General features: G+C 37.2%; 1 protein-coding gene across 1 annotated transcript in view; it reads left to right on the top strand.

Moving 5' to 3' along the window:
- The window catches only part of LOC127424478 (voltage-dependent R-type calcium channel subunit alpha-1E-like), a 171,280-nt gene that overhangs the window by 25,577 nt on the left and 118,863 nt on the right, over positions 1–26,840 (top strand). Inside the window, exon 2 of the mRNA XM_051669745.1 lies at positions 9,342–9,608. Within this exon, the coding sequence (XP_051525705.1) occupies positions 9,342–9,608 (267 nt within the window). The remainder of the gene's footprint in view (positions 1–9,341; positions 9,609–26,840) is intronic.

Here is a 26,840-nt window from a genome sequence, read left to right as displayed (position 1 = left end):
TACTCATTGGTATGTGGTACATCCCTGCTCGATCGGGGGTGGCTAGTGACACGTCGGGAACCCAGACCCATGGCCCCACATCCATCACCGGGCATTGATCCTGAATGTGTCCCAGTTCCCTGCAGCGTCAGCACACCGGCCCAGATCTTACCTCCATACCTACGGCCCTGGATTTACCAACTTGGCAAGGAGGGGGAACAGAAACAAAGGGGTTCGGAGCAATAGAAACCCCCCGGGTCCGGGGAGCCAGCTTCAGGAGAATGACCCCCCTGTCACTGGGGGGTAGGGACAGGAACATTATGGGATGGGGAAGCGAAAGAGAGAGAGAGAGAGAGAGAGAGAGAGAGAGAGAGAGTGAAAGGAGAGAGAGAAAAGGAATCGCCATCTCTCGGATATGCCAACAAGTGGTCCTCTGCCAGCTGGACGGCCTCCTCAAGCAAAGCCAGACGGTGTACTTTGTTCCAAAATACAGTCTTTTATTCACACAAACTTTATGCTTTTCAGCAGAACGCTCCCAAATGCACACGCACGCACACACGCGCGCACACACACGCGTGCGCACACACACACACACACACACACACACACACACACACACTGCTGGAAGATCAGCTCTCCTCTTGTCTGCTGCCATCTCCTCCCCTTTTATCTCAGTGTCACAGCTCACTGGGAATACAAACAGGTGTTAGCACAGGTGTAAATCCTTAACCACTCAGCTTTCCCGGACCTCACTCTCCACAGATCCGTACTCAATCACACCCCCGCCTCCACAGTCTGAAAATATATTGGCTCATTGTATCAGTATCAGACATGACTGTCTAATAGCAGCTATTAGGGGAAAATATGTTGTGTGTTTTTGGTTATGCAATGAAGTATGCTTCACAATCTGGATAGACTGTCAGCTGAATGTATAGATTTCAGAACAAAGTTGCATTGTAAGTGAGTGTGTGGATCATCCTTTGCTGGCTGGACATTTGGAGTTTCAAGGATCTACTGTATGTCACACCTAGTGTGTGTCTTTGGTTTTGAAGGGGCAATGTGACATGAGAGCAATGTGTTTGAGTGTGTATTAGATTACAGCTGCGAAAAGTGTCTTTTGTTGAGTGAATCCTGTGTAGCCAACAACGGGATGAACAAATTAGAAATTCAAAGTTGTACAGTCACCATGGAGACCACTATTAGGATGACAAGGACACTATATTATGTGGGAGCAGAGATGTCTTGTAGGTTCATGCCTTTTAGTTAGCTTTTAATTAGTAGGAATTGTAGCACAAAACTTAAACAGAGAGGTCAGGGTGTACATATTTACCTTGGATTAAGGTGCTTAAAGAATTGTCAAATTAATGAGGTGTTTTCCGTGATGAAACAGAGGCCCGCAGGACAGAAAAAGTGAGAGGGAGGGAGAAAGACTATGAGAGAGGCAATTACCAGTCTAGACATTACGTATTTTTAAATGATTTTGATTGTCATTAAGTTTATAGTGACAATACATATACAGTACTTTATAGAAAGTAGTCACGTTTGATCTTAAAGGATTTGTTTACCTAATTATGAAAATTCTGTCATTGTTTACTTAATTTTCAGTGAATAATTGACATTTTGGTCTGTTCCCCACATAAAGCTTTTGTACTGTAAAGCTTCAAAAGACTCTGAATATAGCGCATGAGTCATATGGACTACTTTTATGATGCTTGTATGGGGTGTTTGGTCCTGTTTGAAGCTTTGTTGTGTGGAAAAGTGATGTGTGAAGATTTTGCTTCTTGACAAACTTCTCTATTCCTTTAATTTCCTATGTAATATTGATCTGAACAATTTCTCTTGGGCTCACATTTAGATCACACTTGGTCTGCCTGCACAATGTATCACTCTGAACCATTTCTCTTTGGAAAGTAAACTAAAAGATCTAGTTCCTCTCCCTGAGCACAGTCAATCTGTATTCTGCTTAGGCCACTCCCATGCTTTCCATAAGACATAAGGCCAACAGATGATTATGAAGACGTGTTGACATTTGGTGAATGCATATGCTACAGTACTTCCTCCCTGCTTTTTTCATTCCCCCATTCTCTCTCACTCCCTCTCTCTCTCTCTCTCTCTCTCTCTCTCTCTCATTTTCTCATTCTGACACACATTCACACTACACTTTCTCTCACTCTGTCACCCTTGCACACACACACACATACACCCATCTTTTCAACCCCCTCCATGGAGCAGAACTGTACTTTAATATTGTATTGAGTAATTGGCCATTGAGGATGGCAGCTCTGGAGGGAGACAGAGTATTTCTGTCTGTGTACGTGCTTATTTATAGTAGGTCTCTATATAAGGCACCTGCTGAAATATACTTCTCCACTAACTCATTTCAACTGGGTTTTAACCTCACTATCCAAACATGTCTATAATTTGGGCAAAGGTCGCAAGGTTCCAGACAGGTATTCCCTGAAGGGGATTGGAGATGCTCAAAGACATTAAATAGAAAGTCACCAACTGTATTTACATTTTATTCCATCTGCACATATTTTGTGTTTTCTAAATCATTTGTTTCTAATAACGTGGGAGTAAGAAAAAAGGAGAGAAGTCTATTTTCATCCATCTTGCTGTACTGCTATTTCGATAATTACCTCAATCTAGAATGATGTACTGGGTCATTGGACTATTGCATTTCCCATCATCATTTATATTAGCTGCATCTATATTTTCCCTGCTCTACGAGATCTCTCATTTTGCAGCTGACTATTATTAGCAGGTCCTCTCTGGCCCTTAAAATGTTCTGCTCATTAATTTTAAGCAGATTAAGTGACAGAACGCAATGCCTCCCTGTCTTGCCTCACATTTGTCGAGTGCAGTTATTAGCTTCCAAATGAGTGTATTACTTGTATTCTTTGTGAGGAGAAAAAAAGGGGAAAATATTTGAAAATGTTGTGGAATTGTTCATATCTTAAAACTGGGTGCTTAAATGACACATGCAGCATACATTACACCTGAAGAAATATCTCTCAATTCCAGCAGGTTTGTTCAACTGATAATGTCTTGTCTTGTTTCTTGGCATCAATTGTGTTGTTACCAGGCCAACGGGCCCAATCTCGCATGCAAGTCTGTCAGTAGAACTTGCAGGCGTGCCGGAACATTGACTTTTAAGCACCAATTATCTCTCAGCTCAAACTGATCTGAACGAGAAGCTCCAAGATTAGAGATATTTTTTAAAAACTTGTGTTGTTGCCTGAAATCACTTGATACAGGTGTCTGTTGTGATTGATAAGGAGTCTTTACAATGCTTGCAAGGTTGCAGTGTATTGACATCCCTTAAATCCCGTAAGAGGAATTGTTCTTAAAATAATGATTTCTAGATATTTTAAGTGCAAAAAAAAAACAAAAAAAAAAAAAAAAACACACACAAACTTTTATGTGTATTTATTCCCAAATAAAAAGCTAAATATATTGGAAATTCACCAATTGAAATTAAAAGGGGCAGGTCTCCATGCCACCTGTGGGTGCGTTCTATTCAGAAGTGATCATCTCTATGCCCTATTGCCTTTAAAGACTTTACTATCCACTGTGAGAGGTTTGGAGGGCTGAAAGGTGTGGGGTCCGTGTACCTTCGGATAATTCGTTTTTTTGTATTTGTCTTCAAAACGAAATAACTAACAAACCGTTCATTTATCGTGTTCCCGTTATCTCTATTTATCACATCGCAAGTTATGTTGTATTTGCTTGTTTTTCAATTTAAAAAGAAATAGCCAAAAACAAGAAACCTAATTTTTCATTCATGCATATAAATCGAGTTCATAACTTGAATATTTGTTTTGCACGTGTTGCCTGACACTCCTCTTTCCACTGATTGGTCAACATGCACCGTCATCTGTTCTTCCTCAACCTAGTTCATAGAAAATAAGAGTTTATCAAGTTCAAGTTTGCTGATTTTTTTGTAGATAGATTCTAACATTAATATTTCTTAGAAAAACTTCTGACTGCTGCATGTTTATTGCAATCTCATCAAGCAATGGACACCTGGATACGACAACCATTGAACGCACCAACGTGCTTTTGTCACCGTGGGATGGGGTGGCAGTGCTTTTTTATTTTGAAAAGGAAAATTATGAATTGGGATGCTGTGCACAGACCTAACTGTAACTAAATAAGCTTTGTTATCTGGTCATTATTGTTGTAGTTATTAATGATAATTAAATCAAGCCAATAATTGCAGGGGAAACATAATGGGAATTATAAATGTTCAGATGTGAATAAGCCTCACCAGGACATCGTTATAGTTTTGAGGAGTATAAAGGACACAAGGGCTCAGCCCTCATTGTTCATGTACTATATTACTATTTATTTTATTCTCACTTTCAGTTTTTCATTCGTAGTTACACCTTTTGCATTTTAGTCTTTATTCGGCAAGTGTCAAGTTAATTGTCGGGGCGCGAGCCGCACGCAGTTCTATACTTACCACCTATCCGAGGCAACCAAGCGTGCCCTGTTCCTCATTTACTTTCACTGACATGCAGTTGCATTTTGCTTGGATTATTAAAAATAAAATAATAATAAAAATAAATAAATAAATATAAAATAATTAAACCTACCCACTTGAACCTGAAAATGGCCCCCTCACACTCAAAGCATGATCACTAGTTTATTGATCATCTGAGTAATTGATCATCTATTTTATTAAACTTTTTTTTTTGTATCAGAAAGGTAAATGTAATGCATCAAAAGTGTATTAAAAGTGTTGCCCATTAATCCCACCTAGTTTTAGAGTATCACGTTGCTGGTAGGCTACATCAAGCCAAAAATCCATGGCACTCACATGGAGTATAGGCCTAATATTATTAAGACCGGCTATTAAAATGGGGTAATAATATTAAAAAACATAATCACATTGCGGCTAGAAGAGCCTTAATCATGTACAACAATTATTTTACTTAATTCCCATTAAGATTTAAACACATTTGCTGTCCATAAGTAATATTTTATTGCGTAATGGTTGAACACATATAGTGAAGGTAACATCTTGCCTGTATGTAGATCATATAGAGACAACTGCATAATAGATAAGGGAGTCATTTTATTCAATCAGTTCATGGTTAGTTGTTGATTCCTAAAAATAGAATGAAAAATATTTGTAGCCATTAAAAATGTAAGGTTCAATCTGTTCTGTATAACACATAGACTATATGGACACAAATTTACTCCCCCACCGATATTTCACTTTATAAAAGGTATACAGCTAGACATGTTGGGCAAAATAAAGTCCTTACTGACAGTAGCCATGGCAATGTGTGCACCTGAAACTGCAATGTGGGCAACACATTGGCTATAAAAAAAGCTGTCCTCAATGTAGGCTATGTAATAAACTTGCGGTGATTTAGCGCGTGCCATGTCCCCTGTGAAAAGGCTTTTATTCTGAAGAAAAGGAATGAGGAAGGACAGATGATATAGCAGGTTTAACCAATCGGTAGAAATGGGCGTGTTATGTCCATCCACTTGTGCAAATCAAATAATAAGATTGTACACTTATTTTAAGCACTTGTATGAAAAATCGAGCTGAATTCCTGTTTTTCTATTTCTTATATGAAACGAAAAAATGAAAAATAAAGTGTTTTCTCAATTTTGCTAATTTCTTTCTAGATGAAAAATGAGTAAATGGTGTTTTTTCCTTTGGAATAACATGCACCGATTATAATAAAACCAGGAATGTGTGTTAAGAAAGTAAATATGGTCAATTTTGATTTCATGTTGACTTAAATGTTGACATTTGTACTTTCTTCTAACACAGTTCCCAACTAGAATATATATATATATATATACACAGTGCTGGGGAGTAACGGAATACATGTAACGGGATTACATATTTAAAATACAAAATATAAATACTGTTTTCCACTACAGTTACAATTTAAATCATTGGTAATTAGAATACAGTTACATTCAAAAAGTATTTTGATTACTGAAGAGATTACTTTGCGGTTTATTGTCATTTGTTTCATTTGATATTTAGTCCTTTCAGATGGAAAACATTTATACATATAAATGATGCGATCCAAAGTGCATTTGAACAGCAGTGAAACACTTTCTTATGATGTGTTATATTAATACGAGCAGACAGAGAAGTAAGTTTGAAGTAAGTTTGGAGCAGAAGAAATAGAAATAAACCTTGTGTAAATTGTCAGCTTTACGCTAAGCTAAAATGCTATTTCTAGCCATTTTACATGCATATGTTACCAGGCACAATCATATTTTTTTATCAAGAAAATTCACATTGGATCATAATTTTTTTTTTTCTAGTAAGACCTTTCATATTAGGGCAAAAATCATATTCTTGATAATAATTTTTATATTGTTTTCCTGTAAAAATATTTAAAAATCCTTAAAACAAGATCAGTTCGATTTATCTTGTTTTAGAAACAACACTGCATATTTAGGTTTTTTAGAGAATGTATTTTTAACATGTGTATTTTGTCTTACTGTACTGGCAGAGTTTTTATAGTCAAAACATGTGAAAAAATCTACCAGTGCTGAAGAAGTAATCCAAAGTATTTAGAATACATTACTGACTTTGAGTAATCTAACAGAATATGTTACAAATTACATTTTACAGCATGTATTCTGTAATCTGTAGTGGAATACATTTCAAAAGTAACCCTCCCAACCCTATATATACACAGTTGTGCTTAAAAGTTTGAATACCCTTGCAGAAATAGTGGAATTTTGGCATTAATTTTGAAAATATGGCTGATCATGCAAAAAACCTGTCTTTTATTTAAGGATATAATCATATGAAGCCATTTATTATCACATAGTTGTTTGGCTCCTTTTTAAATCATAATCACCCAAATGGCCCTGATCTAAAGTTTACATACCCTTGAATGTTTGGCCTTGTTACAGACACACAAGGTGACACACACAGGTTTAAATGGCAATTAAAGGTTAATTTCCCACACCTGTGGCTTTTTAAATTGCAGTTAGTGTCTGTGTATAAATAGTCAACGAGTTTGTTAGCTCTCACGTGGATGCACTGAGCAGGCTAGATACTGAGCCATGGGGAGCAGAAAAGAACTGTCAAAAGACCTGCGTAACAAGGTAATGGAACTTTATAAAGATGGAAAAGGATATAAAAAGATATCCAAAGCCTTGAAAATGCCAGTCAGTACTGTTCAATCACTTATTAAGAAGTGGAAAATTCAGGGATCTCTTGATACCAAGACAAGGTCAGGTAGACCAAGAAAGATTTCAGCCACAACTGCCAGAAGAATTGTTCGAGATACAAAGGAAAACCCACAGGTAACCTCAGGAGAAATACAGGCTGCTCTGGAAAAAGACGGTGTGGTTGTTTCAAGGAGCACAATATGACGATCCTTGAACAAAAATTAGCTGCATGGTCAAGTTGACCACAAAAAAGCCCGGTTACAATATGCCTGACAACACCTTGACACGCCTCACAGCTTCTGGCACACTGTAATTTGGAGTGACGAGACCAAAATAGAGCTTTATGGTCACAACCATAAGCGCTTTGTTTGGAGAGGGGTCAACAAGGCCTATAGTGAAAAGAATACCATCCCCACTGTGAAGCATGGTGATGGCTCACTGATGTTTTGGGGGTGTGTGAGCTCTAAAGGCACAGGGAATCTTGTGAAAATTGATGGCAAGATGAATGCAGCATGTTATCAGAAAATACTGGCAGACAATTTGCATTCTTCTGCACGAAAGCTGTGCATGGGACGCTCTTGGACTTTCCAGCACGACAATGACCCTAAGCACAAGGCCAAGTTGACCCTCCAGTGGTTACAGCAGAAAAAGGTGAAGGTTCTGGAGTGGCCATCACAGTCTCCTGACCTTAAAATCATCGAGCCACTCTGGGGAGATCTCAAACGTGTGGTTCATGCAAGACGACCAAAGACTTTGCATGACCTGGAGGCATTTTGCCAAGACGAATGGGCAGCTATACCACCTGCAAGAATTTGGGGCCTCATAGACAACTATTACAAAAGACTGCACACTGTCATTGATGCTAAAGAGGGCAATACACAGTATTAAGAACTAAGGGGATGCAGACTTTTGAACAGGGGTCATTTCATTTTTTTCATTGTTGCCATGTTTTGTTTTATGATTGTGCCATTCTGTTATAACCTACAGTTGAATATGAATCCCATAAGAAATAAAAGAAATGTGTTTTGCCTGCTCAATGTTTTCTTTAAAAATGGTAAATATATTACCAATTCTCCAAGGGTATGCAAACTTTTGAGCACAACTGTGTGTATATATATATATATTTACATTTTGGCCACCATTCTCTTGCATTGTATGGAAAAACATAGCTGAGATATTCTTCTAAAAATCTTAAAGTTCTGCAGAAGAAAGAAAGTCACACACTTCTGGGATTGCATGAGGTGGAGTAAATGATGAGATAATTTTTATTTTGGGGTGAATTATCCCTTTAATGGCCAGACCACATTAACAAAATAAGATGAAAAGGTTGTTTTAAACCTTTTAAACGCTCGTTGACTTAAATATGAGAACGGTACATTAACCAACCTTTGAAGGAAAACATGAATTAACTTGTTCGAACTGCCGTAGATGCAGGGGATTGAGTAATTCACGTAAGCGAATCATGATCGGAGTACACACACAGAGAGAGAGAGCGCGCTTAAACACGTTCGCGCTTCGGTGAGGGGTGGCCAGGTGCGCGTGCCAAGCTTAAACAAACAACATTCGCGCCTCTCCGCACACACAGTGAAGATGGAGCTTGTTGAGCGCTGTGGTTGATGCGCTGCAAGATAAAAAAAAAAAAAAAAAAAGAAGAAAAAAAAAACATAAATGAGATGGAAGAGTGACGGAGGACTGAAAATAAGACCCTGAGGGATAAAAAAACGATGGCTTTTTAGTTTTAACATAGCGCTTTAGTACAAGAACATGGACAGTGCTGATTTATACTTTTCTTCAGCAAAGTATTTGCTCTCCTCCTGTTAAAAAGAACATCTTAATGGGATGTACGACTGGACATTCGGATTATAAACCGTTTTATTCCCCATTTTACTTTCAGGTAATGTCACTTTTGGTGTCTTGGCGCTTTTAGGGATTTCTGTTTGGAAAAAGGTACGTGTTGCGCATGTTGGAGGATGACGCAGTCTTCGTCTAATTATCCTGTGGCAAAAATAGAAAAAAACACCGAACCTGTGAGGTTACGATAAACTCTTGAAGTTTTGGATGGTTATTTTCGATACCACGTGGATGTGATTGCACCCTTTTTTTTTTTTTTTTTTTTTTTTTTTTGCAGCTGTTGACTGTGCTGAAATACACTCAGCCTTGTTTTCCACGTGCTAAGATTTCTCTGTTTTTGCCCCACACAGAATGGCTCGGTTCGGAGACGATGTTCCCGGTCTGTTGGGAGCCGGGGATGGGGGGTCGGAGCGCAGTCGGAACCGAGAGGCTCCGGCGGTATCCACAGGTGGTATTTCACCAGCTTTCAAACAAACCAAAGCGCAGCGAGCCCGAACCATGGCCCTGTACAACCCAATCCCAGTCCGACAGAACTGCTTAACCGTCAACAGATCGCTCTTCATTTTCGGGGAGGACAACATCGTTAGGAAGTATGCAAAGAAGATAACAGAGTGGCCATATCCTTTTTTCCAGAACGGTAAAACACGCCCTGCCCCTCACACACACACACACACACACACAGACACACACACACACACACACATACACGTTGGTGCAGCTATCATTATGAGGACTCTCCATAGACATAATGATTTTTATACTGTACGAACTATAGATTCTATCCCCTAACCCTACCCCTAAACCTAACCCTCACAAAAAACTTTCTGCATTTTCACATTTACAACAAAACATAGTTTAGTGTGTTTTTTAAGTGATTTGAATTATGGGGACACTAGAAATGTCCTCATAAACCACATTTATAGCATAATACCCTTGTAATTACGAGTTTGTAACTTAAAAAATGTTCTGTAAACCACCCGAACCTGCACACACACACACACACACACACACACACACACACACACACACACACACACACACACACACACAGTGTTGACAGCATGTAACACTGTTGTCAAATGTGTATACAAAAGCATGCGTTTTCTTCTAATCTGAAGCTATAAATGGTTTGCTCTTGTTCAAACTGTCATACATTTTCTTCCAATTCCCTCAAAATATGTCCATTTATTGTACCAAACTTACAGAAGTTGTTGTTACATAAAATATATAGTAAAAGTTCATGTATTTTTCTGTTCTTTTTAACTTATCAAATACACGTCTTCTATATTACACAGCGTAATTCATTAGACATATTAACTCATTTCAGGACCATGGACAGGGACAATGCACAAGGTTTTTTGGAATCAGAAAAGGGCAATATACAGTTGAAGTCAGAAGTTTACATGCACCTTGGCCAAATACATTTAAACTCAGTTTTTCACAATTCCTGACATTTAATTGTAGAAAACATTCCCTAGGTCAGTTAGGATCACTACTTTATTTTAAGAATGTAAAATGTCAGAATAATAGTAGAGAGAATGATTTCAGCTTTTATTTCTTTCATCACATTCCCAGTGGGTAAGAAGTTTACATACACTTTATTAGTATTTGGTAGCATTGCCTTTAAATTGTTTAACTTGGGTCAAATATTTTGGGTGGCCTTCCACAAGCTTCTCACAATAAGTTGCTGGAATTTTGGCCCATTCCTCCAGACAGAACTGGTGTAACTGAGTCAAGTTTGTAGGCCTCATTGCTCGCACACACTTTTTCAGTTCTGCCCACAAATTTTCTATCAGACTGAGGTCAGGGCTTTGTGATGGCCACTCCAATACCTTGACTTTGTTGTCCTTAAGCCATTTTGCCACAACTTTGGAGGTATGCTTGGGGTTATTGTCCATTTGGGAGACCCATTTGCGACCGAGCTTTAACTTCCTAGCTGATGTCTTGAGATGTTGCTTCAATATATCCAAATAATTTTCCTTCCTCATGATGCTATCTGTTTTGTGAATTGCACCAGTCCCTCCTGCAGCAAAGCACCCCCACAACATGATGCTGCCACCCCCATGCTTCACGGTTGGGATGGTGTTCTTTGGCTTGCAAGCCTCACCCTTTTTTCTCCGAACATAACAATGGTCATTATTGCCAAACAGTTCAATTTTTGTTTCATTAGACCAGAGAACATTTCTCCAAAAAGTAAGAACTTTGTCCCCATGTGCACTTGCAAACTGTAGTCTGGCTTTTTTTATGGCGGTTTTGGAGCAGTGGCATCTTCCTTGCTGAGCAACCTTTCAGGTTATGTCGATATAAAACTCGTTTTACTGTGGATATAGATACTTGTCTACCTGTTTCCTCCAGCATCTTCACAAGGTCTTTTGCTGTTGTTCTGGGATTGATTTGCACTTCTCGCTCCAAACTACGTTCATCTCTAGGAGACAGAATGCGTCTCCTTCCTGAGTGGTGTGATGGCTGCGTGGTCCCATGGTGTTTATACTTGCATACTTGTTTGTACAGATGAACATGGTACTTTCAGGCATTTGGAAATTGCTCCCAAGGATGAACCAGACTTGTGGAAGTCCACAAATTTTTTCTGAGGTCTTGGCTGATTTCTTTTGATTTTCCCATGATGTCAAGCAAAGAGGCACTGAGTTTGAAGGTAGGCCTTAAATACATCCACAGGTACACCTCCAATTCAGTACACCTCCTCTCAGAAGCTAATTGGCTAATTGTCTAAAGGCTTGACATCATTGTTTGGAATTTTCCAAGCTGCTTAAAGGCATAGTTAACTTAGTGTATGTAAACTTCTGACTCACTGGAATTGTGATATAGTCAATTAAAAGTAAAGCAATCTGTCTGTAAACAATTGTTGGAAAAATTACTTGTGTCACGCACAAAGTAAATGTCCTAAACGACTTGCCAAAACGATAGTTTGCTAATTTTAAATTTGTGGAGTGGTTAAAAAATTAGTTTTAATGACTTCATCCTAAGTGTATGTAAACTTCTGACTTCAACTGTATGGCCTTTTCTAATTTGAAATGGCTAACCTCTAGGGTCTTTTATAACCATGTATGTATGCATTCCTGGGTTATCTTGTTCCATGTTTCACACTGTTTATACTTTACCCTGGGTTAGTAATTAATTATTAGTGATGGGAAGTCCGATTAATTTCCGCTAACCAGTTCTTTCGGACAGTTTGTTTTAATGAACCGGTTAAAAACATGATCGGTTCTTTTAAGTCGTTACGTAATAATGTCTCTAGTACATAATTCTAACAACAGTGACAAGGTATTCACACTTAAACATTCAAATGAAGACATGTGTGAATACGCATTGCTGATTACCTTTTATTCAATTAAGTTATAATAATAGGGGTGTTTATTGTCATACGTGTTTCATTTTGTGATCCTGTTTTAGGCTTAGAAGTTTTCACACCCCTTTTAGAATGTATACAAATATAAGAGATAAAAGATTATATATTTTATGTAGTACTGCGCTTCAAAAGCTACATTAAACATAATTTACTTTAATTTACACAAATCATCCAAACCAAAAGTTTGCATCCCCTTGGTTCTTGATTCTTGTGTTGCCTTCTTGTCTTGAGCATTAGTGAATGTTTGCACCTTTTGTAAAAGTTGTGGATGAGTCCATCAATTGTCCTAAGTGTCAAAAGCTGGATGTCTATATCATATAGCCACTGTTGGGAAGAACCGAAATGTGCAGAAGATGCTGGGAAACCAAAGAATGTACAGTAGTTTAGAAAGAAAGAAAGTCATATGGGGTTATAACAACACAGGGGTGAATAAACAATTACTAAATTTTCATTTTTGGGTGAACTAATCCTTTAAGAACCAAGGGAATGTAAACTTTTGAACAGGATAATTTGTTTAAATGCAGTTACTATTTTGTCTTGTGGAATATATGTGAGTATCTGTTGTCAGATATCTTCTTCAAGGTAGTACTAAATACATTTTTATGATCCCTCTTATTTTTTTAAAACAATAACACACGGATGCATAAGGGTTTTAGGTGCACAAGCAGTGCCTAGAACTGCCCCACATACACCTTATTCATGCTAGCCCCATCTTTGATTTTAAAGGGAATGACAACAAGGCTGTGAGGGATAGACTTACCATCTCTTCAATAGCAAAAACAGTATAAAGCTGTATAAAGATCACATCTGATTTTCCACAACTCATGTTGTCTGAAGTTCTTTGTATACTGAATGTTCTTGGACAGATATTTTATCATTGATTTGTCCGCGGAACAATCCAAAAACACTTTAAACTGCAGTACAGCCAGCCTATTGAAGAGACTCTAAGTCTATCCCTCACAGCCTCATTGTCATTCCCATTAAAAATCAAAGATGGCACTAGTGTGAATAAGGTCTATTGTGCCGTTTTCCGTGAATTAACCAGACAATCATGTCTGTGTTAAATGGCCCTAATATTAGCAGTGTTTCCATTGTTTCTGGATGTAGCATTTGCAGTCAAATCGTGACATGTAACTTCTCAGCAAGTGCTAATTACTAATGTGTTGACTCATTATTTTCCCAAACCAGTCGGTAGATAGAGACTAAGAAAGAAATCTAAGTTTAGACTATTATTTCTTTAGATAGGGATCATTTTGGATAAAACTAAACTAAAATGAAAGGACAAATTGAAAATGAAGTAGAAATAAAAACTAAATAAAAATTCAAAACATAACATTGGTTGTTATGACTAACGCAGCTTTCACTTTCTTTATTCTATGTTTAAGTGGAGGGGAAAAGCAACAAATAACTGAAATGTCAACAGAGCGCAATGAGAAGTGTGTTGAAGGACAGTTTTATCTTCATACACCTAAAGCATAAGCTTTCATTCTTAAACCACTTTGAAGTTTGTTCAGCAGGATACTAATCATAAAATATATATATGAAATGCAACAGAGGTGTTTTTGTTACATTTATATTGACAGTTGTTTTTTCTTAGTTGTGAAGTTTAAAATAAGCTTAAAGTATTGATGTTGAGTTTATGGTTACAATTTGAATTCAGATTCATGAACAAAATCATTTGGACTCGGACTCGACCCGGACTTGGCCTGTTATGGACTCGGTCTTGAGTCCAACTCGGCCCCTTTTGAACTCGGACTAGATTGTTTAAAGACTCGGACTTGACTTGGACTCGACTAAGGTGGACTCGAACCAAACGCTATACATTATGTTTTTCATATACATGCAGTTTTACGAATTATTATTTGAAAAGTCATGAAATTGATAGATATGGTAAAGGATCACACTTTAAACTAATTCTTGGATATTTGTTTTTATTTAATAATTCCAAGCAACACACAATAAAGCATTAGACATATTTCCTAATCAAGACCCTCTGAAAAACAAAGTTCAAATTTAACAACAACAAAACCCCCATTGTTTGAATATTTAAATAACACATAAACAGATTCAGACACATGAATGGTTACAGACAGGTGCTTAGAAAACAGTCAAATGTATAGAAAGAACATACGTCTCACACAACGCCATAAATTGCAAAAATCATTATAAAATATACACACAGCCACATTTCTTTAGAAAAGCAAGTGATCCGTCACTGACAATCAGGAAAAAACGATTATTGAAATCAATTAACATTGCCTCGTCCACCATGATTTTTCCTCCAGCATGCAGGGACTGTTGGATAATAGACCACTGTGGAGCACTGATGTGGGCTCAGCCGTAGGGTGCATTGAGGGTGCAAAGGGGGCGCTCGTGAGCACTCTTCTGAACACTAAAATGTCAAATGGGACACCCTACGGTCTCGTGGACTTTGCAGGAATGTGCAAATGAACAGGGTTGGGGAGTAACGGAATACATGTAACGGGATTGCGTATTTAAAATACAAAATATAAGTAATTGTATTCCACTACAGTTACAATTTAAATCATTGGTAATTAGAATACAGTTACATTCAAAAAGTATTTTGATTACTGAAGAGATTACTTTTGCATTTTATTGTCATTTGTTTAATTTAATATTTAGTCCTTTCAGATGGAAAACATTTATACATATAAATGATGCGATCCAAAGTGCATTTGAACAGTGGTGAAACACTTTCTTATGATGTGTTACATTTATACGAGCAGACAGAGAAGTAAGTTTGAAGTAAGTTTGGAGCAGAAGCAATAGAAATAAACCTTGTGTAAATTGTCAGCTTTACGCTAAGCTAAAATGCTATTTCTAGCCATTTTACATGCACATGTTACCAGGCACGATCAAGAAAATTCACATTGGATCATAATTTCTTTATTTCTAGTAAGATCTCTGATATTAGGGCAAAAATCATATTCTTGATAATCATTTTTGTATTGTTTTCCTGTAAAAATATCTACAAATCCTTAAAACAAGATCAATTAGATTTATCTTGTTTTAGAAACAACACTGCATATGATATTTAGGTTTTTCAGAGAAAGTATTTTTAACATGTATTTTGTCTTACTGTACTGGCAGAGTTTTTAATAGTCAAAACAAGTGAAAAAATCTACCAGTGCTGAAGAAGTAATCCAAAGTATTTCGAATATGTTACTGACCTTGAGTAATCTAACGAAAAATACATTACAAATTACATTTTACAGCATGTATTCCACTACAGATTACAGAATACATTTCAAAAGTAACCCTCCCAACCCTGCAAATGTATGAGTCCAACTCATTCATTATGAACTCGGTCTGAGGACTCAGGCTACTAGTAGTCTGCATTTAGTATGTTGTTGCTGATACATAAGTTGATGAAATTCAGATTTCTCGAAAATGTTCATCACATACAAACACAACAAGGGATCTAATATATTGGTAACTTCATTAGTAACATCACTGAGTAAAAATGCCTACTTAAAGGAATAGTTCACCCAAAAATGAAAATTTGCTGATAATGTACTCACCCTCAGGCCATCCATGATGTATCTGAGTTTCTTTCTTCATCAAAACAGAATTTAAGACTTTTAGGATTTCATTTCAGGTCTCCTCCTTTAAACAATGCAAGTGAATGTACTCCATTTTTTGACGGTCCAAAATGCATATTTAGGGTGCATCAAAATAATCCACACGACTCCAGTCGACAAATAAAGTTCTTCTGAACACAAACGATTAATTATTTTGAGAAAAAAAACAATACTTATATACTTTTTAACTACAAATGTTCGCTTCCGTACATCTCTGTGACATGCGCTCATGAGAGGGATGATGTAAGCTCGTTGGTAAGGTCATGCGTCACGTGGAGGAGGAGGCAGTAAGCGCGTCATTGTTTACATTGTTTTTTTTTATTATTATTATTTGGAAATTATTTTTTCTTTTATATTGTTTTGAAATTGTTTTGGACTGTTTTGGTTTGTGAACGGTGCTTGGTCTGTGCTCTGTGCAAGTTTCTGTCGTAAACGATGCTTTTTGAAGAAATAGCCAGTACAAGTACTTCAGCTGTGCACCTTGCATCATTAACTCGGAACTAAAATTCGATTCAGTTCGATTTCGTGAACCGGCTCGACTGGTTACTTGCTGAGAATCAGCTCAAAAGAACGATTTGTTCAAGAATTGGACATCAGTATTAATAATGGTTTTGATATCTTAAAATGTACATATGTAAACCCAGGGTTAATGTTTTTATTTACATATTTAGAATGTTACTAACATTGTTTGGATAAGTATAGCTTGCGGCTTGCGATTTTAATAACTACTTGTCTGTCTGTGGAAATGTTGCCAGTGCTTAAAAACCCAGAGTAAAATGTGGTGCTAACTACCTTTGAAAATTACTTTACGTGAAATGTTGCTTAACCCAGGGTTAAAAGACATGTGTTAGGCATAGGGTGAAAAGGGTATTTTTTTTATTGTAGCATCACAAATTATAGTAATTACAGTACTGTATCTCCTGTTTATGAAGAGGTTTATGTTTTGTTACAAGAATCACCCTTGTAAGCTCATTGTATGAATTTCTTGGGTTAATTAATAATCTGTCAGACTGATTACTGATGATGTAGACGCATGTAAACTGTCATTGGTTAGTTTGTCAGCAGAAGGGAGAGGTATACACATACAACAACATATTCCCCGCAGGAGGTATTCAGCCGTGTGTAATTGATTATAGACTTCAAAGTGAATTAATGTGGCTCGTTTCGTAATGCATCGTACAGTTGATTTACTCAGTGACTAACTGTAAAGAATAAAGAAAAGTAAATTACTTTCTGTAGTCCAGTGTGTTGTCACAGGTGGTCTAAATCTCTCTCTTTTTTTATTTTTATTAATCTTTAATGTTATGTTAAGGGAAGTAAGATAGACTAAGATATTAAGTTAGACTAGCCATAGTCAGGCAGAGCACAGTATGTGCTTATGGGGAAATTCTGATTGAATAAAATAAGATTAATGCTACTTAGATGTGAGAAACCTTGCCATCTCTGATCACATACTTGGAAAGAGTCTAATTATTTATTTATTAAGAGGCTTAAATTAGCTATGATGGATAATTTGATGTTAAATTTAAAATGGATCTAAATCAAAGTCGTCTATTACTGAGACGTCTAAAAAATTCTTCCTTTTTTTATTTTTTATAAATGCCTAATGATTATGCATGCTAAAAAGAGAAACTTCTCACACTATGCAGGCGAGGGCTGTAAAGTGTGAACCAATCTGAGCCTTATACAGAGGCATCAATTCAAATGTAGAGACATTCAGTAACATGTCAGCATATGTTTATCCCTGCTCTCAATTGACAGAAATCCTTTACTTTTGTTGAATAGGAGGGATTAGAGCTCGCCCATCCGATGATCACGTGACAAAACGTTTGTTTGTAGTTTTTTGCATACTGATGTTTGTTTTAAGAACCCAACATGCTTAATGTTACAAGCTGTACATCAGCTTAATAAAGAAGGGTGAGCAATTGCGGCCTGTGATATCATGGAAATGTGCCCGTCTATGCTGATTGATATGCTATTGTGCATTCCCCCTTTCATTTGCGAGAGCGTGACTCAGTGTGCAAGTGTGTTTGTGTGTGTGCATGTTAAATTAAATTATAGCATCTATCTGGACTCGGCTCTCTCATGTACCTAATAGGTCACTTACGACATAATGTAGGGGTCAGTGTCTGTGATCACTTAAGGTGAATTTGAAGCATATGGTCACACATCCCTCGCTCTTAGGCTGAGAGCTTCGGGGGGCTGAAGAGATGGAGGCCCTGCTAATGGTTCTGTAATGACATGGTATTGCCTGAAAACAAAAGCAACTGCAATCTGTCCCATAGGGAAAGGAGAAGAACATGTCCCTATGGAAGAAATATTCAAGTGTGCTACAAGGATAGATCAACCGTGTAATTAAATGTATTTTTTAGACTCATTATTGTTTGGATTTGATGTCATCATTAGCCAGTGGTAATCAGTTACTAATAGGGCTGTGCGAGATAGCTAAATAAATTATATATTTTATATTGTTCAGCCTTCTGATAATATTCAGTATGTATCTTGATATTTATGCCCTGATATAACTTAAAGAAATGTTTAATACAAATTAATCTCAGTCAACAGCATTTGTGGCATAATGTTGATAACCACAAATAAAAATGGACTCGGCAAAACCAAAAAGCTAATGACACAATATTTAGTAAGCTCAATGGCTAAATAAAAAGTGCATTAAAGGAATATTACAGGTCTAGGTGAAGTTTAATCGACAGCATTTGTGGCATAATGTTGATTACTACAAATATTAATTTCTAGCAATGTCCTTTTCGGTGTAAAGTTTTATCCAGTTTGATGATGCAACCATGTAATCATGGATATTTTGGTAGTCTACTGCAAAAATTACAAATTAAACAACTTTAATGCTCAAATAATACAGTAGTTATATAAGTGCTTTTATATAGTTATAATCTTCACATTTCTGCCTTTAAACCCTCCACAAATTGGCCCTCATTTACTTCCATTGTAAGTGCCTCACTGTAACCTTGATTTTTGCTTCTTTCAAAGGAAAGGAGGGACAAGTCGATGTTTTTTTTTTGGTGGCAATGAACATTATGCCACAAATGCTATCGATTGAGCATAACATGCATTGAACCCAGATATTGCTATAAAATCAGATGCTGGTTAGTATTGCTCATGAGTCTTGTTTCTTGCAAATAATGAATTTATTTAATTAGATTTATTTACATGATACCTAATGGAATGTAATCAAATCAGTAAATCCCAACTGTGGACTCATAACATATCTTATTTTGGACACAAATAATTTATATCTCATAACTTCATTTTGTTGTGGTCAAATAAATATTTTTGGAATCATTGGCTTTTGAAAAGTATTATAGAAGCTTAAGCTTGTTAACATGGATTTGCTTTGGATTTGTGTTATATCATTAGTGGATTTATAGTGGATTTTTAATTAATAAATCTCAGCCAAGATTTACTCAACAGCTTTCATTTACCCTGTTTTTTGCTATGGAAACAGTGGTTGCTGTGCACTAACATTAATATTACCCCTTTCATTTATTTTTTACATTTAGAATTTTATGTACTGATCATAAATGAAGCCATAATGGATAGTGAATTAGTGAACAAAATCACACCCCACCTCATATGCACACGCACACATAGTAGTCTATGGCATAACCAAAGGTCACACCAGTTTTCAGGACAGCATGTTCACGAGTCCTGTGTGACAACCTGTGTATGAGAGCTGTAATTTAAGAGGGCTTTGTTTGAAGTGCTGCGCGACGTGTGATTTGAGCTCAGGCTGATGGAGCGCTGGGGAGGAGGGACCGAGATGTGTTTGGAGAGAAATGCAGTCATTTGGTGGATTGGGAAACTTGCAGATGGAGTCATTAGGGAAGAACATGTTTGTTAGGGTGTGTGTGTAGGCAGTCGATGTCGAGGAGTTACGGAGGCAGGTCTTTCTGTCTCCGGTAGTGACGCACATGAGAAGGAGTTCTTCAAGTGATGTCATCATGTGGCATCTCGGTTCCTGATGGGGTCATGTGGACAGGTAGATGTCGATGGTCGATGAGGGAAGGACAGGGGCTTAATGAAGCACATGGGCCGATGTGCTGCTTGGCTGGTAGGGAAGTCGCAGCTGTTCGCCCCTCTGATCCTCACTGTGTGGCTGAGGGTGGAAGTACCCCACTGTGCCAAGCTTACTCAATAATTGATTCTGTCAAATGTGACTTCCTAGAGAGAAAAGGAGAGAGACAGAGAAAAAGGATGTGGGTCTGGGGGGTATGGCCTGTTCACTTACCTTAACCAGGTTTGGAAAACCACCTAAGGAATTAGATTTATAAGTGCTGTGCTGTGTTATAGGCAGGGATGTGCAAAACTACAAATTTTCATAATCGACTAGTCGGTGGGTCTGAACTAGTCGTTAAGGAACCAGGGTGTAATTAGGCTGCGTTATGTTCACGTGACCCTGATTAGCGTTTCAGAGGGATATACAGATGCTAAGTGCAGCATTTCAACATCTAACAGATAATCGACAAATATATTGGCTAAATAACTATCTATAACATAACTAACATATTTTGCACAAAACTATCAAAGTAAGAAATAAGATAGGCTCCAAAACATAGCGGCACTAAACCGCTTATGCGCATCCTGAACGCAGAATGACACACTTCAATGTAACCTGAGCACTTGGCAGTCTGAGGGCGATCCTCACTCCGCAATAAAAAGTGCAGAACTGTATGGTTATATTGCTGAGACACAACATCTAGGTCACAGCATCCAGCAGTTTAAACCTTTTTTACTGCAACTATTTATTTAAACAGTGTAAGACAGAATCAGCAAAAGATTTTTAATCTCTCCACAAACCTCACAAATACGAGAACATTTCTCACAGCAGAGGCGCTTTTGCAGTAACAGCAGCGAAACCATTGGGAAATACCGGTAAATCAGCTCTGGCAATTTCCCGGAATGAGAAGTTATAACATTAAGTTAAAAGTTCTGTTTTGAACTGTTATGCGGTAACGTAAGAAGTCTGCAATAGGACAATCACAAAGTTCTGATTGAGATGACGCAATTACTTTGCGCCATTTAATGCCTGTGAATTGAGAGTCAAAAAAATGTCATCAAATTGGACAGACTAAAGTGCTTTTTATCCGAGCAGATGAAAAAATTTGTCGGCATCTTACAGGAACAGTAAGTGATTAGAACAGATAAGTGTTACTAGCCCCCTTCGGGAATGAGGTGCGGTGTACCTAAAAACCTACCCGGAATATGACATAACAGGGTGTAAAGGTGCACTCAGTAATTCTAATCCAATACACTTTTTGTCAAATTCTGCAAATATCTCCTCACAGTCTGCTAGCTGTCCATTCTGTGGTTGGGCTGAAAAAAAAATCTAGTATTTGTACACAGCCCTGGCTCTGTAAATGGGACAAAAACAAAGTGGATCAGACCGATCCACACAACACTACTCCAGCCAGTCAGCAGCAGGTGGTGGTTCTTGCATGTGCACAGGATGGTGGGGGGTGGGGGGGTGGGGGGTTGCAGAGTGAGAGGGAAATTCATTAGAAGAGTGATGGCAAATCTGGCTTATGCGAACTTTCTAAACTCACAAATGGCTGAGAAACAGACGCTGAGTGCACCTTTAATGGCATTTTGGTGCTGATGTGTACAGTACAAAAACAGATTAAAGACATAAAGCCATTGAATGTGTTTAGCAGATGTGTTACATTTACAAGAAAATGCAGTCTGGCAATTTTACTTTAATTTCATGGGTTTCATGTGTGAAAATGGCTATTGTGTCGATCGCTTGTCGGTTTCTGTGGCTTCGCCCTGCCCACCATGAAATCTCATTGGTCCAAAATCCTGGTCCACATAAAAGTATATTAAAAATCAAATATCTTCTGTATGGCTGTGATGGTGTCATGCACGGAGACTTTGTGTGATATTTGAGTCGATATTATGCATTTCCAGGACATAATCACATTTCTTTTGCTCTTTTTATTTTCTCTCTCCATTTCTGTCTCACACTTTGTCTGTTTCGCTCTTTTTCTCTCCAGACTTTAATTACATGCAGACTGATATGAAATCCTTTTTTATTTTTTATTTAATAAAAATGATCTGTATGTACGCATCTTTAAGTAGATGTGAACTGTATCACATTCCATCACCACGTCTTGCAAAGCTATTTTGAAATGCACGCCAGTGAAACATTTACATTTATTCATTTAGCAGACCCAAGCGACTTGCGAATGAGGAAATTAAACAACATAAAGTATTCATCCTCTGGAGGCAGTAACATGAGAAGTGCTTTAATGTAAAGTTTCATTTTTGTTTTCCAGAAAATAACAGGCTAGAACAGTGGGATAATTAGGTCTGTCACGATTATTAAATAACCGTGTATTCACGGTTATTTGATCTAATCGCGGTTATTTGAGACAATAAATAAGGGAATTTCAAGCGAAGATACTGTATAAATGCCATGAACGGCGCATTTGTGCGTCATTCGGTTGAACTCCGAGTCTGAGCGTCACTGAGCCGCACCGCTGAGGTCAACCAGCTCCTGTCCTGAAGAGTGCATGAAGCGCTCTCCCACGAAAATATAAATGAACAAGTATAAACTGTGATAGTGAATGCAAAGCGCTCCGGTTTCACTTTAAACAATCGTATAATGGCAAATGTTCCTGGTTCACACACACTGTGTTAAAGACACACAGTGACAGAGAGGAGAAGACGCATGCTAACTCTGTTTCTGTGGAGTGATAAAATGATGAAACGAAATCTCAGGTTTTACTTCATGACAAATAAGGGATATGGGTTTAATCAGAGCATTAAAATAAAGCGTGAAGGTGAAGAAATTAGGAAATAAATGTTTTACTATTGCATATTATAATAAAAATATAATATAATGATATATATATATATATATATATATATATATATATATATATATATATATATATATATATATGAGAAAATTTATATTTTATTTTTATTTAAAAAAATTATCAAATATATGAGTTCAAAAAACAAGTGTAAATGTAAAATTTACCAAAACTAAAGTTAACCAAAAAAAGAGACATATTGTAAGTATTTAGGTATTAGACATATTTTAATATTTTGATATTTAAAACATAATTTTTCATGTCATTTATAAGTTTGTAAAGCCTTAAAAGGAAATCATAGTTTATTCCTATTTTATAATTTGATTTATATATTTGAAATATGTAAAAATGGCTTCTTAAGGTGTATGAAGCACACATGCAGAAAAAAAGCAAACCTTAAAAATATGACAATTTCTATTCACAATTAATTGTGAAAGCCCTTAACGAGACAATTAATCATCATAGCCCTAAAAGAGACAATTAATCGTCTGCCAAATTTCATAATCATGACAGCCCTAGGGACAATAATGAAAAAATTGCTTAGAATGAACTTACTGACCACTCTCTGACTACCGCAGGCTTCTGGGGAAATGTAACTTGTGGAGGTAAGATTTTAAATAAATAATCTATTTAAAAAAAATAGGTAGTATAGACTATAGATTTCAAGACAGTTTAAGGATGTGAAGTTTTTTGTTTCTTGAATATTTCCTGCTAGTTGTGCGTTCCAAACGAGATAAATCACCCTTCTAAGAGCACTTTGAAGGGAGAACAATCATGATAGTCATGCTGTAAGATTGCTTCAGACAGAATTTCCAATAAAAATTACTTAAAAAGTGAGTTTCAAATTACACTTATTTTTGAGCCCCACACCTTTTAGCCTTTCAGAGAACTCAAAGTGAATGGTAAAGTCTTCGAAGTGCATAGGGATGATTACTTCTGAATAGAACGCACCCTCATTCAAAACAACAGCACGAGGCGCTTCATTCATAGTGACTTTAACACGATTACTAAGCTCTGCATGTCATTTACTTTTACATTTAGTCATTTAGCAGATGCTTTTATCCAGAAGAAAGAGACAAGAAAAGTATTTTAATCATTAAAAAAAGAATCCTTATCTTGTCCACTGGTCATGCAGACAGCTTCTTTGAATGGCTTCATTGATTATAACCAGAGACTATTTAACAGAGACGGGTCACTTCTATTAAAATGAATGGGAGAAATTGGAATGCCAAACGGTCAACTGATATAGAAAGCAAGTACTTACAGGTAAACGAGCCAATCACCTTTCAGATACAGACATCATCTGTCAATCAACTCGATAATGCGCATACGCATTAGCTATACAAGCCGGGAAAAATCTTTTTTTAGCGTAATCTGAGGTAAAGAAGCACAGTTTATAATAACAGTGTTGTCAGGTTTTACTGCTGATTTGAAATATGTTCTTTGATAGTAATTTTGACTAACTGTTTTGGAGATTTTGGTGTTTTCCCATTCAAGTAGGTAGGAGTATGCTGCACTTGTATGCTGCTTGTTTACAAAAAAAAATAGCTGCCAAAGAGCATTCCAAAGATGGCCTGTGACCTGACTTGCCTAAAAAGACTTTGTTATAACAGGAGCGATCATTCCCGAGCTCTCCGCTGAGGATATAATTGTGAGCATCTAAACCAGGGGCGGTGCTAGGGTCAGTGGACATTCACGGCTTAGCCCAGACCTCTGTGGATATGGGGCCATACTTTGATGAAATATCATAATATAATACACTTTATAATACAAATCTGAATACATCTATTATGTGTCATTTATATAGTAAACTAAAAAAGTCTGATTAACTTTTGTCTCAGATACGCTTGAAGATCAGAAATTGCATGCTTTTAACATCTATACTGTAAAATGCAATAAAAATAAAAAAAACACTATTTTTTCCCTTTCGTCTTTCCGTAGTTTGACACACATTGTGTACGGCTGTATACAGTTTTCATTGATTCGTCGGGTGCATAGGTTAATTTACAAGAAAACAGGATGTAAACAGGCTAAATAGGTACTAGAGATGAAAAATAATAGCTAGATTGCCTAAAGTTTGCTATGTCCTGGTAACACACAAATGTCCTGGCTCGTGACTTTAAAGTTAGCAAATTCATCAAGTACATCTGTATATATTACTCCTTGTTTTCAGGGTTATACATTTAAATATTTGGTACTTACTGCATCTGGATGGACCAACTCAATACAGTTTCCAATACACAGATGCAATCACATGCCTCAATCTCTCTTCTTGCATGCGCACACAAAGGTTAGGCTGCATGGGAGCTGTAAAGCAGCTGCCGACAAAACAGCTCACGGGTACTGAATTGAGTCTGTATTTGGTGTTGTCAATACCATAGAAAGACAGGAATCATTCATTTATATACAGTATATTACCCTAACTTTAAAATGTAATGTTAAAATAATAAAATGTAATATGTTTTCATATCAACTTTTTACCCAAGCACTGGTATTTATGACGTCACTACAAAAAGATGATCAAAACATTCGGGGCTTTACGGAAAACATTTGTGGCTTTAGCACCGGTAGCCCAGCCCTGGAGCCACCCATGATTTAAACTATGATACATTTTCATCGCTTCTCTCTCGTAGATGCTCAGTATCAACAACACATCTGGATAAGTCACTTCAGGTAAACGTTTGACGTTATTTGAGGAAAATATGTTAACTCAGAGCCTTATTTCAAGGATCCGTTAATGAGACTGCATGCAGGAAATTCCTTGTTATTGTTTACATGCTTGAAATGGTCTATAGGAGGGAAAAAGAGGTAGTGTGCAGATAAAGTCACCAAGCTCACATTTTTGTGAACAGCGATAACGACGTGATCCTGTGGCGGAACTATTCAATAGCAGTTTAGTTTTTTCCTGAACTTGTTAGTTTATTTGGTGAAATACTGAACAGATTGTGCTGGATACACTGAAAGGATATTGGTGTAGATGAGCTGAATAAAGCAGGACTCAGTATTGATTGTATGAATGCAGTTAGCAGCATGTAGAGAACACTGATGGCTCAGAGACCATATTAACTCAGAGAACTGACTTATGGCAGAGAGGAGAGATCCTGTTGCCACGGATACCACCCTCTGTCTCCCTCAGATTGTAATGGCTGTAGTCTCTCTTTGTCTGTCACTTCCATTTTTCATAAAAAGCCAAAATAATGTCTCTGTGTATAAAGTGACTTCAAATTAAGCTGTGACAAGTTATTTTAACATTATTGTTTTAAGTTTCCAGCAACAAGCAATTTTCCTGTCCTTACAGAAAGCAAAATACTGTGTGAAGTGACCAAATCATATCCAATTAAAACAAATTACATATTTATTATACCCGTGGAACAGGTTTTTGGACCAATGAGATTTCATTGTGGGCAGGGCTACCCAACATGATGCAACAGAAATAGAAGTTACGCATCCAGTGAAATGTCTTATTGTACGTCACTTGTCATGTGGTTGTTAGGAGAAAAAGTAAGATCATTAAGGAAGAGACAGGATTAATCACTTGTCGCTTTATGGTGGTGTGCAAGGGTGTCAATCTCATTTTTCATTGAGGGCTGTATCGCAAAAAATGTCATGTTACAGAACATGTTACATGTTTTTTTTACAGAAAGCTTATGCTGCAAATTCAGCATTTTTCTATAAACATGCAAATCAGTGGCTGCCTGTGAACTCACACCACCAGGCGTCCTGAGAACATCTTGTAAACTTGCAGAAAGTTGCTTCTCTCTTTCATTTGATGAGACAAAACATTTTTGTTCACTCACTCTTTGGGTGTGTCTGTGAGTCAGTATAGTGTTGCTTCAGGGTATATTCTTTGTCAGTGCCAGCCTGCAGTGCCCTATTGGAGACACAGGTTACATCTGCAGCCCTGCACACTGTTGGAGAACAACACACACACACAAACACACGCACAGTGCAATACAGTCATTCTAAATCCCCCAATATTGGGGATTTAAATTACAGATGAAGCAAAGTGGACCAGACAAGCCTCAACTAAAT

The sequence above is a fragment of the Myxocyprinus asiaticus genome, chromosome 33, assembly GCF_019703515.2.
Source record: "Myxocyprinus asiaticus isolate MX2 ecotype Aquarium Trade chromosome 33, UBuf_Myxa_2, whole genome shotgun sequence".
Lineage (NCBI taxonomy): Eukaryota > Metazoa > Chordata > Actinopteri > Cypriniformes > Catostomidae > Myxocyprinus > Myxocyprinus asiaticus.
This window is presented reverse-complemented; position numbering and strand designations above follow the sequence as displayed.